Here is a 12,671-nt window from a genome sequence, read left to right as displayed (position 1 = left end):
GTAAACTGACCTTCTCCTTGGCCTCGTCGGTTGTCCTGGAGAAAATTAAGGACCTTGAATGTTTTTCTGCAGCGGTATTGAAGTCTTTTATTATATGACATACAGCCATGCCCACAACTCTGGAAGTTCCAACGTTGCAGGAGCTGAAAGTGGATGAGGTGAGCAGTAGTTATCGTTTAGCCGGAAAGCAAATTATAGTACATGCTAGCTAACCATCCGCCGACGGCTGGCCGGCAGTATGGTTGAATATATGATCAGTAGCTAATGGGTTAGCTTTTGGCAGTTCCCTCATAGTGTTATTTAGATAAATCGATAGTGCATCCCCCAGTGAGTATTTGTCGCAGGAATAAGTATTTGTCAGAGGAATAACGTTATGTGTTCGAGGTGTTATCGGTGCATGAGTCGATTGGCTGTTAACCATCGTGAACCTTATTTCTACACAGTCATATTCATTGTCTGCATTATCTCTTCATTTCACTCCTGTGGTGACAGTAATTTTACAATGACTCCCCACAACGCATCTGTTACCGGTTCATGTCAGCAGCTGTGTCATTTAGCACACTGTACTTGTTCTTGGAAGTAAGGTGTTAGCTGGCAGCAGCTTGTATCTTTCCAACACTTACTGTAAACAGTAAGTACGTTCGCAGGGGCAAGTTCCTTTTAAATCCACTAGTTTGATAAATATTTCTTTTTAGAATTGGTGTAATGCACAATATCAACTTCATACTCTTATGCAATTTATATTTGTAGTCTAATTGATCACGTTTCCAGGCACTTCACCAGTTGGCTTTATATTCATCATCATAAGATAGATTTTATAACCTATACTGTATTGTTTTTACATCTTTTTTATTCCCATAATACTGACTAATGTGTGCTAGACTATAATTTGCTGTAAACGCACTAAATTTAGTAAAACATTTCATCACTGATTTGATTAAAGGACCATTACAGAACAACACAACCCACACAGCAACAGCATTACAATTGTACTTATAAAAAAATGAAAGAGATGCTGTACAAAAGAATAACTGTCTACTTTTCACCATTTGAGTTAAATTAGCAGCTTCCATCTGTTCCCAGTTAGGCTACAACTGTACTGATTCTGTCTCTGCACTGAACTGCAGTTTTCACACAGATTATTTGGTTTCTTTAAGTCCAGTAGGTCACAAATTTATCAGCCTACACAAAATAATCCCCTTTTTCAAAACATAGAATTATTATATATTAGCTACTATTTATTAATAAACCCAGTGACATTTTTTCATATGTGTTTTGGTCCAGATCAGTGTGTCATCTGCAGTGCTGAAGGCTGCTGCTCACCATTATGGTTGCCAGTGTGACAAACCGAACAAGGAGTTCATGCTGTGCCGCTGGGAGGAGAAGGACCCCAGGAAGTGTCTACAAGAAGGCAGGAAAGTCAACGAGTGTGCACTCAACTTCTTCAGGTACTGCACACCCTGGGTTTACATCGTTTCATACGCATTTAGAGATTCAGTACAAAAAAATATTAATTAATTAAACATAAGGAACAGGGAATGGGAATTAGAAAACTATTGATTAGGCAGAATAGATACATTTTTTGGAAAGGAGGGATACCACCCTGATATCATCTGCAAAACTGAATAGTGCACTTGTGGTCAGAAAGTGACTGAAGCTATAGCTGAAGTCTGGAATTTGAGAGGTGATGTAAAACTCAGAGGAGTTTGTGGTCAGGACTTTTTCCACTGTAATGGACATGCGGGTAGAAAACGTGATCTCAGGATGCAAATTAGGCTGCTGGACAATTGTTCTTCTAGGGGTTAAGTTTATAGAGAAAGAAGATTTCAGAGAATGGGCATCTGGTTTCTTGGTCTCTCATTTGTCTTATTAAAAAGCCTTCCTTTCCATCAACTTCTTCTGAGCACATTGACATGAGAAGCTGTTATTGCTCAAACATTCAGTTCACCTTTCCTGAGTTGTTGCCAAATGTCTGAAAAGTTCTTTTACATTAAGTAAATGTACTTTGTCACAGTTGTTTTTGGAACATTTTCATTATCATATTGTGTCAGTATCTATTCCCACAATAGCTATTTTTATTTTGTAAAAATATATACTGTTTTTTTTTGTTTTTTTTTGACTAATGAATATTTCTTCAAATACTCAGTAAATATATGTTGAGCCTTAACATATTCAAAAAAAAACCTCCATAAAAATGACCTGTGTGGAAAAAGTGTTAATTTTATCACACCAATAAGCTAACTAAAGAATCTATTGTCTATAAAAGTGCCACTGGGGGCTATTTGAGGAAGTGGTCTGGGGTTTTTCAGTCTTAATTGCTGTGTCTGTGTTTACTGACAGTTTTAGTCTGAGCTTTGGTTATAGTCTGATGCTCATGCAGTAACTAAGGTGCTTTTGTGTGTGTCTCAAAAGTTCTCAGAGAAAAAACACACACACGTGCACACATCCAAAAGCAGAAACAAACAACTGACTAAACATAAACTGAGGGTTACTGTGAAGAGAAGTACCAGTAATTATTATAATGAGCAAAGATTTGAGAAAAGCTGTAATTGCAGCCAGGACCTGTTTTTATTCCTGGGTGCTTCTGGTAGCAGCCAGCCACCTTCAGGCTTCACATGACCAGTTAACTTTGTTCTTATTATGGAAACCTGCTCCCAGCTATCAGAAATGTTTTGACCTGGTGGAAATTGAGACTAGTCATAAACCACAGTTTAATGAAAGTTCCTGACTTGGTTTGGTGATGAATCTTGAATTTGAACAGGTCATGCAAATAGGATCAATGTGATGTATTTATAAATCTCTTAACTCTTCACAGCTTTAACTCCTATACCATGTCCTCTTTAAAAATCACTCTCCTTGAGTCATCATATCTTAAATATCTTATTAGTATTAGGGAGAACGGTTCTTGCTCATACATGATTTTGATTCAAATCTTTGTGCCTTGTAGGCAAATCAAGGGAAACTGTGCAGAGTCGTTCACCGAGTATTGGACATGTCTGGATTATTCGAAATCGGCGGAACTACGTCGTTGCCGTAAGCAGCAGCAAGCCTTCGACAGCTGTGTCCTTGATAAGCTGGGATGGGAGAGACCTGAGCTGGGAGACCTGTCTAAGGTGAGACTTGTGAGGGAATGACTGCGCATTCACAATGTGAGAAGCTTGGTTGACGGGCTCTATTCTTGCTGATTGTGGGCTGGGCAAGAAGCTCTGATTGCATCTGCTTAGTGGTCCCATTCAGCTCCAGTTTTGAGCAGGCAAACTGTGTCTGTCTTTTTTGCTGTTTTGGATTTTCTTTTCATAAAAATGCCACTTTAATGGGCTTGCACAGCTGGCTGGCATGCATTAATTAGGTAGCAGCAATCAAAGCAAGACCAAAAACTGAGCTTGATAACAGCTTTGGGTCATTTATTCCTGTAGTCTTTGGAGGGGGGAAAAAAAGAAAACACTTGAGGAATCTTGTGAATGTGTGAATGGTTGTAATCAGCTTTCTGGCCACTTTGCGCTCACTGGGCAAAGCTGTTGCTCATAGAATTAAATCACATGAGCAGGGAAACAAAAGAACAGAAATCTGACTTAACTGTGAAAAATGTCCAGGTTGACTGTCCACACATTGGGTACGTTTGTCTGGTTGCTTAGCAATATAACAAATGAAGAGACTGAGACGGGGGACTAAATTAAACTGACTTGGGAACTGGTCAGAAAAAGGAGAGTGATCCATTTGGGAAGGTATGCGGTGTTGGAGAAAGAAAAGGGCAAGATATTAACAGAGGGACAGAGTAAAGAGAGAGGCAGGAGACTGGACCCAGATGTCGTGAAGGAGGGAAAAAGCAGGGGACGTTGTGGGAAAAGGGAAATAAACTACATATGTTGTTTTTATTGATTTTAAGGCCCCTGCTCTACAAGAAAGTGGAAAACATTTGTTTACGATTATTATGTTTTAATTGTAAAAGAAATAATCATTCAAGAAAGATCAGGCTTTTGTGTCCACCAAGATGTCCTTTCTGTACACTGTTATTTCAGTTTATATGTATAACAAGTCGCGGTGTGTATATTGGTTTTCTATTATAGGTGACCAAAGTGTCGACCTCACGTCCCCTCCCTGAGAACCCCTACCATTCTAGACCACGTCCTGAGCCCAATCCGCCCATCGAGGCTAAACTGGAGCCTGCGAAACATGGCAGCAGGTTATTCTTCTGGAACTGGTGAGGCATGTCCAGGCAGCCAGTCACCTTCCAAAGCCATGAGCTCAGTCCAAAAGCAGATAAACTACATGTGATCAATGATCCATCAGCAAGTTTAAAGGATTGGTTTTGGACAGGGCTCATGTCCTAACAATCTCTCTCACCAGCTGAACATCCAGCATCATTAATAAAGGAGGGAAGAATGGATGATTGTGTGAACAAAGACCATGAATCTATACAACTTTCCTGACCACTTCTGTAAATGTAATCAGTAAACAAATGCAACATGCTGTTATTGTTGTTGTCACACAATAAAGAAATAAATTGTAATACTGGATTGTGAATTTTTTTTAAAATTTTATTAAGACTTAGTTGCAGTAAGATGGGATTAAAGTTATAAACATTACTTATTGTTAAAATGATCAGCTTTGGCCAGACACAGTCCCTTTAATATTTCAAATTATAAGCAACACCACCGTGTTTGCACATCTGTGTTTTGTCAGAGTGTGAATTGTTGGACTGATCAAGGGTGAGGTTGCAGGTCAAGCTTCAGGGTCACTACCTGCAGCCAGAGAGCTGCTTCTGCTTCCTCCTTTTCTCCCAGTTCACTTCCTCCCTCTGACCTGGACTGGGCGAAGATGAGAGGACGATAGGAGTCATTCTGGATACACACAGCAAAGTGGTGTTGGGGAAGCGTCTTTGAATGTATGGCTATGCAAGATGCCAATGACCTCACACTGGAAGAAGTTGAACTACAGCAAAGCTACCCTAGGGAGAAATGCACTTTGTTTATCTAGAGCAACTTAGAAAAAATTGTTCAAACTTCTTTGTTTAAGAAAAACTGATAATGTACATGATTCAAAATAAGAAAGCACATAAAGTCACATGCCAGCAATACATTCCATTCAGTTGAGTTTATTACCTGAGACCTAAACCTGTCCTAAATAAAATAGTACCATCTGGGCTTTTCACAAGGACACGATTGCAAGAAATGTAATGTCTGGATTTTGTATTATCTACAACTAAAGCATTAAAGAAAAGACAGCTTGTCAGTTTTGTAACATCTGACTTATACAATCCTAACAACTTCAACATTTTAGACAGTATGAATTGCAGGAGCACTGGTCTAAATAACGGGCCTATCTTTTAACTTGTCAGAGCAGAATCTCTTGTTTATATGACACATGAGCGGTCTCTCAAAGCTCCTATCCAACATGTGGTTCTGTTTGGCACTGAAATTGTCCTTGCCAACACTGAAAAACCGCTCATGTGCAGCCAATAAAAATACAAAAATCATTCATGTCCTTTTATGGCCCAAAGTTATTTGTAGTCAAGTACACAAAAATGCCAAAAAAAGTAATTTCACTAGAACCACTATGCAAAAATGATTGTAGTTGAAGCACGAGCAAGCTGCTGCAACATGTAGTTAAACTACTAGTTTAATTATATGTAAGCCTAGTGCACTACTCCCCATCACTGCAGCCACATACTGCTGGCATGTATACAAGTGCATATGCATATACACTTGTATGCATGACCTTGAATGGAAGGATATGAGAGGTCAATTCTAAGATGCTGTGGAACATAGAGGACTGGGCACTCACCTACCACCAGGACATTGTCTGACAAATGTTGCGCACAAGTTACCATAAAAGTTCAGACTTAAAGCATAAATATCAGTTGTTTGAACTCTGCTACTGATGATTAGAATTGTTCAACCACACATGTCAAGCAGGTTCTTAACTCCTAGCATGTAGCTGGTTTCTATGGGGATCATTAATGCAAGATTTGATAGCTTTCACATATTCAGAAGCAGAGAAATGGCTCTAGGGTGTAAAAACATCTTGTTTTAGTGCACAAAACTTCTAAGGGAGGTCATCAGCAATCAGCTGACTGCCACTATGATTTTGTTCAAAATACACAAAAATATACTGCTCAAAAAAATAAAGGGAACACAACAGAAGACATCCTAGATTTGAATGAATGAAATATTCTTATTAAATACCTTGTTCATTACATAGTTGAATGTCTTATTTTCCCTTGTGTTCCCTTTATTTTTTGAGCAGTGTATATAGCTTTTTTTTAGCACTGATATTATGCTTACAGGATGTGTTTTCTATACATTTTTACTATGGGTCTCTTTTTATCCTAATGACAGCAAGTTCAACAGTGCACAATCACAACCTATTGCCAAACACCAACCATATATATTCACTATACACAGTAGATTCATGCATATATACAGACATGAGTGTGCATGTCTCCATGTTTCTGTAGGGCGTCACTGCTGGTAGTTGTAGAAATCCCCTCACAAGGTGTGGTCTGGACCTGCAGCTTGCACAGGAAACGCCTGACAGACCTTCTTCTGACCTGGACAGTGGGATAAAGGGAAGAGGGAAGAAGGGAAGTAGTGAGGAAAGGAGTATGCACAGGGAAATATGGAGGGGGTGAGTGATGGACGGGGGTGGCAAGAAAATAGGGAAGGAGGTAGACAGCAGAAGGATGAAAGAAAAGAGACTGAAAGGAGGGTAAAGGAAAAGAGGCAACTGTTCAAGGCAGGTAAGAAATTAAGGGAAAAGGATGAGGAAAAAGTGAGGTCCAGAAAGGGCAAAGTGGGAAATGACTTGAAAACAGACAGATGGAGTGGGGGCTCTGAGGTCGTTCAGTGGCTGGCAGTGAGGCCCCAGGGCTCGTGGCAGGCCTGTCTCCATGCGACTTGCAGGAAGCAGAGGGTCATCAGTGTCTGACATGGCAACGCCACAGGAAACGGGCTCTGGCACAGGAAAGAAATACAATACAGGGCTTTCACAAAGCTACAGCCTGCCCGGGAGTCTGACACGTTAAAATACTCAAACAACCTGGTTGTTCATAACATGACTGTCAGTATTCCTATTGTTCAGTGCCAGGTGCAACATAATAAAATGAATGTTTGAAGTGGTGAACAGCAACAGTCAAAGCTGTTTTTTTTAAATTTTATTTAAAATTTTTTTTATAGGACACCAGTATTTAAAACCTCAAGGTGAAGTTCAAGGAGACAGAAAAGAACATTTAGATTTCCAGCAGTCTGTGCAGCCGAGCAAACTTATCAATGCATAACTTTTGCATTTGTAACACTGCAGTGTGCTCCTTTTCCAAGAGAGGTCTGCTGCATCCATTCCATTAAGAGCCCATAACATGTGGGTGCAGTTGGTCTGACAAACTCTGAAATGTAGGTGTGTTTGATTTGTTTACCTTGGTCTGCTTCCTTGTCATTTTGTTCTGTGATCTTTTAGACTGTACATGTTGTTGAGTTCTGCTTTCATGTTTCCTCTCACCCACTCATAGTGCACAGAACGGCTTTGAACTGGCATGCATGCCACAAGTACCACCACTATGTCCATGACCCCCACTCATGGAGATTAATATTCTGAGAGCTTCAAAAGGGTAAAGTTTGCAAAAGGAAAACACACTCACACACATGTACATGCACTCACACTCAGACATTGCTTTTAATCTTTGTGTTTTCTGAGAAGGGTCATGCAGGCACCTTTACATGGGCCTATTGGGTTTATTTCCACAACCTTCAGGCAGGGGTGGATCTAGAAATTTTTAGATGGGGTGGCCAGGCTAGGGCACAGCCTCAGAGAAAGGTGGCACATTTGAAATACACATAAAAAGTCAAATAAACCCCTCATTATATGAAATAATAAACATTATTAACTATAAGAATCCAATTGTTTTTTTGTATAAAATTGACACACATGCTTTCTTCAGCTAACACTGGCTGTGCACCTTATTTAATTCCAGTCAGTGACGTTGCTGCTGCACAGTCATCCCTCCCACTGAGGTTAGTCATGTGAAGTACTACACAGCAACACAGATGGAGAATTTAATGCAAATATCATGTGGCATGCATGATATAAAATAAAACTAATTTGATTAGTATTAATTATAAAGCACCAGAAAAATGCTACTTATATTTGAGGCAACAATTTGCTATTTTTCATTAATTAATCCTGACAAGCATCACATTTTGATTCTGGGAGGGGTGGCACCAAGGGTGGCACCAGGGTGGCACCAGGGTGGCTGGTGCCACTCCCTTGGCTCCGCCCATGTTTTCAGGTCCTAAAGGACCTGGTCACACCATCATTTATAACAATGAAAATTCAGACAGAAACTAGTTAACTTCAGTGCTAGTCTGTGTGAAGTAAACACAATATGTTGCATCATATTAATTTTGAGGATAATATTTTAAGTTTGACTTTAAATTCTCTACAGCAACTTCTATTAGTTGAGGACTTTTAAAACTATGCCTCCATCTAATAATATATTCATTTTGCAGTTGGGATTAGGTGCCTTTGCTAAGGGAAGTGTAACAGAATTCTCTGAAAGCACACACACAGAGACATAAACCACAGGTCCTCACATCCTAAATCTGTATGGTGACAGAGGGATGACCATGACTTGTATTTTACATTCCAGCCAGATACGCTTCACAACCACTCTTTCATGCTACAGTTTTGCCAAACGCCTCTGAATGCCACGCTTAAGATAACATTTAGCAAATGTGAAGGTTTCACTCAAGGTGTCAGTTGGTCAGAGACAAGACAGAGCAGGAGAACTCTTGCTTCGCTGCGCACTAATGACGTTCAGACAAAGAAATACACTGACACATAAATGCAGATAAACATACTTGCAAAAAGACACACAGATGCGTGCATTTATTGTGACCAATATATCTTCCCACTATAATTAAATCTACAGGACACAACTAACGTTTTTGTAATTTGCCATTACAAAGCAAAGTATTTTTTCATTTTAAGAGACTGAGTAGTATTTTAAATTACTCTAGCAAGACATGAGAGGGATTTTCCAAGGTCTCAACTAACTTTGGAGTCTCCACATGTTTAAAAACAAAACTCCGACCATTTCTTTTCTCTATGTGTTTATTCTATGGTATCTGCGCAAATGGACTAATGTGAAGTATGTGATGAAATGAAATGGCAAAATGACAGCTCAGCCTGTTGTCACACAGCTTAACACTGAAGAAATTGTGGTCTGGGAGGCACATGATATAGTGTTTATTTTTCTGTGGGTGTGTGTGTGTGTGTGTGTGTGTGTGTGTGTTTTTGTACACACTGAGCTCACTGTGGGTGTGTGATAGATATAAAGTGCTCACAGCCTTATGTGTTTGTATGTGTGTGCATTTGTACATGTATCTGTGTTTAAAGTTCATGTGTCTGCATCTGGTGCATAAATGTGTGTGTGGTGCTGCAGCTCCATCTGGGCCAGCCTGTGTTTACCTTGGCCTGATCCCAGACCTTCATCACTTCTCTGCTGATAGCTCCATTCCTCCATCCCTCTGTCCCTCCGGCTATTTACAAGTCTACCGCAGACTGCCTTTTCCTGTGTGCCAACATCCAATCCTTTATGTTCCCCGTCCTCTCCTCTGTTAAGATGGAACCCCGTTTGCTTTCACACTGTCATCATTTGCTTGATCTCAGACTGTTTCAGTGCCTTCCTTTAAAAATCCTTCCCTGTTCCACTATTCTTCTTTGCTGCCAAACAGCCTGAACTTAGGTAAACTGGAATGTACAGTCTCTGCATATCCATTTAATACTTGCCTGACTATTTGTTTATAAGTGCATTTGCTTTGCTGTGCTCCTCGTAGAGACAGAAGTATTAGTAACTATTGTTCCTTTATGTAGGCTTGTAAACAATGTAATATACTGTATGCTACAGCACAGTTCACATAGATGATTGTGTTTTCCATTTAATTATGGAAAAAAGTAATAAACAGAAATCTCAGCAGGCATTTTAACTTGTCATATTAGGAGATGTACAGTAGGTGTTACTAGCAATATTAATCTCTATTCTACAGTGTGACAATGAGGCAGCTTGAACAATAGCAGCCATCATTAATAGTTACACCTGTACTTTTCCTACTGGCACATGCCAAGAAAAAGCAATGCTAAGCGAGCGATGTTAAAAGATCCTTTTAATGTCACTATTTTACAATAAGATCACGTAAAGTTTGTTATCTGCTATTCTCTAATCTGGTTTAAAACTATGGTAAAAATGTTATGGTGCAATTTGGAGTTTTGTGTGTCTTACACTTTGAATAAAAGAATGGTTTGATGGTGTTAAGACCGCCCATGTAAATTGCAAATCAAGAAATATGTCTCTGAAGGATGACCACTCAATTTATATGGCATTGTCTTATTGTGTTAATAGTGTTTTTACACAGAAAGTGATTTCAAGCTGTGCTGCTATGTAAGGCCCGCCTGTCTTGACTTGACCACAGTGTGACTTACAGCCATGTCGGGGATACCTCTGTCCTTTTGAATTAGCTTTCTAACTTACTAACAAAAGAATGATAATTGACTCTGTGTCACTAAAGTTCAGCACTTTCCGTTAATATTATGTTATGACTACTACTTCATCAAACATCACCCAAAACCACCTCAGAGGCACTTTCCACTTGTCAACTCTTATCCTACTTACAGCATCAAGAAGACGATTACTGAAAGATATATCCATAAATACTGTGTACTCATTCTGATCATTCACCCACACACACACACACACACACACACACACACACACACACACACACACTGAACTCCAGCCAGCAGCTTTAATCCTGCTAGTAGCTAGAGTTGACTTATTCCCATGCGCTGGGGAGCTGATGTCGCTCTAATGCTGCTGTGCTTGTGGTTTCTGCAAGGTATACTGAGGCATTCCTCTGCCGTGTGCTCATCTAAACAGTGCTAGTTAAAAAGGATGCACAGCGGCCGGGGCTGCACAGTTGTGGTGGGGCTCCTCTGGGTGGCTCCTATTTAACAGAGGACTCAGAGTTTTGGGTTTCCTCACACACCCCCTCCTACCACCCACTTCCTTGCCTACACTGGCTGTTTTCTGGCTGCCATCCCTGATTTACATGTTTTGCCGCTTTTCCTTCCCTGGGTCTCTGTCTTGCTTTCCTTTTTTTACTGTGTTAGCGTACGCTCCCCACTTGTCATAATGCATTTTTCTCTCAACCCTCTCATACATTAAAGCAAACTCATGTTGTTCTAAAATTCTCTGCAGTCCAAAATTAAGCCATAGGGAGAGCTCAGTTTAATTGTCATAGGTATTAAGACCATGTTGAATTATATCTTATTTTTCCTTTCTCACTGAGACTGCAGCCCAAACATATATTTTCAGAAACAATTAATCACACTGTAATTTGAATCTATTTTTATCCGATTTGTTGAATTTAGTTAACTAAGACTGACAAAAGCAAAAAAACAACAGTTACCTCTGCATTGTTGTCTTGTTTGGGTCACTGTGAGGTAGCAAGAAGGAGACGGTCCAGTCCTCCCATGTCACCCATCCACACAACTAATCACACTACTTCCAGGTTTACCTATCCTGTTAGCATGCTACACTCCACAAGCCGAGTTCCAACAATGCTGCTTAATTGCAAATGTAGGGAGTTTATGAGTCAAAACTAAAATAACTTTTTGCTAAAGAAAAATAAACTGACAGGGATTTTTCCTGAGAGGAAACCTTTAGTTTACTATATGACATGTTTCTTAATAGTGCTAAAGTGTTCAGTGTTCTTTAAATAAACAATGTGGAGTTTTGCATAGTGGGGCATGAAAGAATGCAGGAGTCTTGCTGCCCCTCTCACACATGTCAGCAATTTGGCTGCCTTGTGTATTTTGGATGTTGAAAAAAAAAGGAACATTTCAAAGTAAACGAAAGAAGGAAAGTCTTATCCGCCTGGCAGCTGCGCTCCGGACCAAATTGCTTTCAGCTGATGCGCTGCAGCTCAAACTTGCTTGGGTAATGTCAAGTGATGCATTGCAATACTGAGAAAACAACACAGACAAAAAATAAATAAAAAGGAAAAGACATGCTGGAAAGTTCCAGTGATTATTCAAGCAAAGCTCACCAACCCTCCAACAAGCAGACATGCTCATAAACTTTTTAAAAATTGGATCTTCATTTGGTTGTGTTGAGAATAAAACATTACAGATGCTGCATCCTTGTAAACAGCAACTTTGCATTTTATATTTTAAGCATTTAGGTCACATACAGAGTGATATACTATATTTCTGCAAGGATAATTTAAATAAATAAGTAAATATCTGTATAAGAGTGCTCAAAGAAGATGTCAGAACATGTTGGTAAAGCAAAGCTGAGAAAATCTTTCCTCAACCTCACACACAAATCATTGTCCTGGACATAACAATAATGATGACATATAATTTATTTTATACACATCGCATTGTATAACTCCATGCTGGCATCTGTAGCTCCCTGATAAACATGTACTGAATGCCAGTGGAAACAAACATGTGGACAAATGAGATGAACAAATCAAGCATTTGTTTTTCTTTCAGCACACAGACATGTTTGCACTAATACACAGAAATATTAAATCTTCCAGGGCATCAATAAAACACGCACATCGCAAATTCACAGGAAATATACAGGACATTTGGACATTTTACACACATACCCA

The 12,671-nt window shown here is 39.6% G+C and overlaps 1 protein-coding gene across 1 annotated transcript; it reads left to right on the top strand.

The window, feature by feature from the left end:
* Positions 1–12: 12 nt before the first annotated feature.
* On the top strand, positions 13–4,510 carry ndufa8 (NADH:ubiquinone oxidoreductase subunit A8). The gene is made up of 4 exons (XM_020606068.1): positions 13–158; positions 1,285–1,448; positions 2,948–3,113; positions 4,068–4,510. Exons 1-4 carry the CDS (start codon positions 108–110, stop codon positions 4,203–4,205), a joined length of 519 nt encoding a protein of 172 aa, XP_020461724.1. The 5' UTR covers positions 13–107; the 3' UTR covers positions 4,206–4,510.
* Positions 4,511–12,671: the final 8,161 nt, after the last annotated feature.

This window comes from Monopterus albus, unplaced genomic scaffold (assembly GCF_001952655.1).
Source record: "Monopterus albus unplaced genomic scaffold, M_albus_1.0 scaffold75.1, whole genome shotgun sequence".
Lineage (NCBI taxonomy): Eukaryota > Metazoa > Chordata > Actinopteri > Synbranchiformes > Synbranchidae > Monopterus > Monopterus albus.
This window is presented reverse-complemented; position numbering and strand designations above follow the sequence as displayed.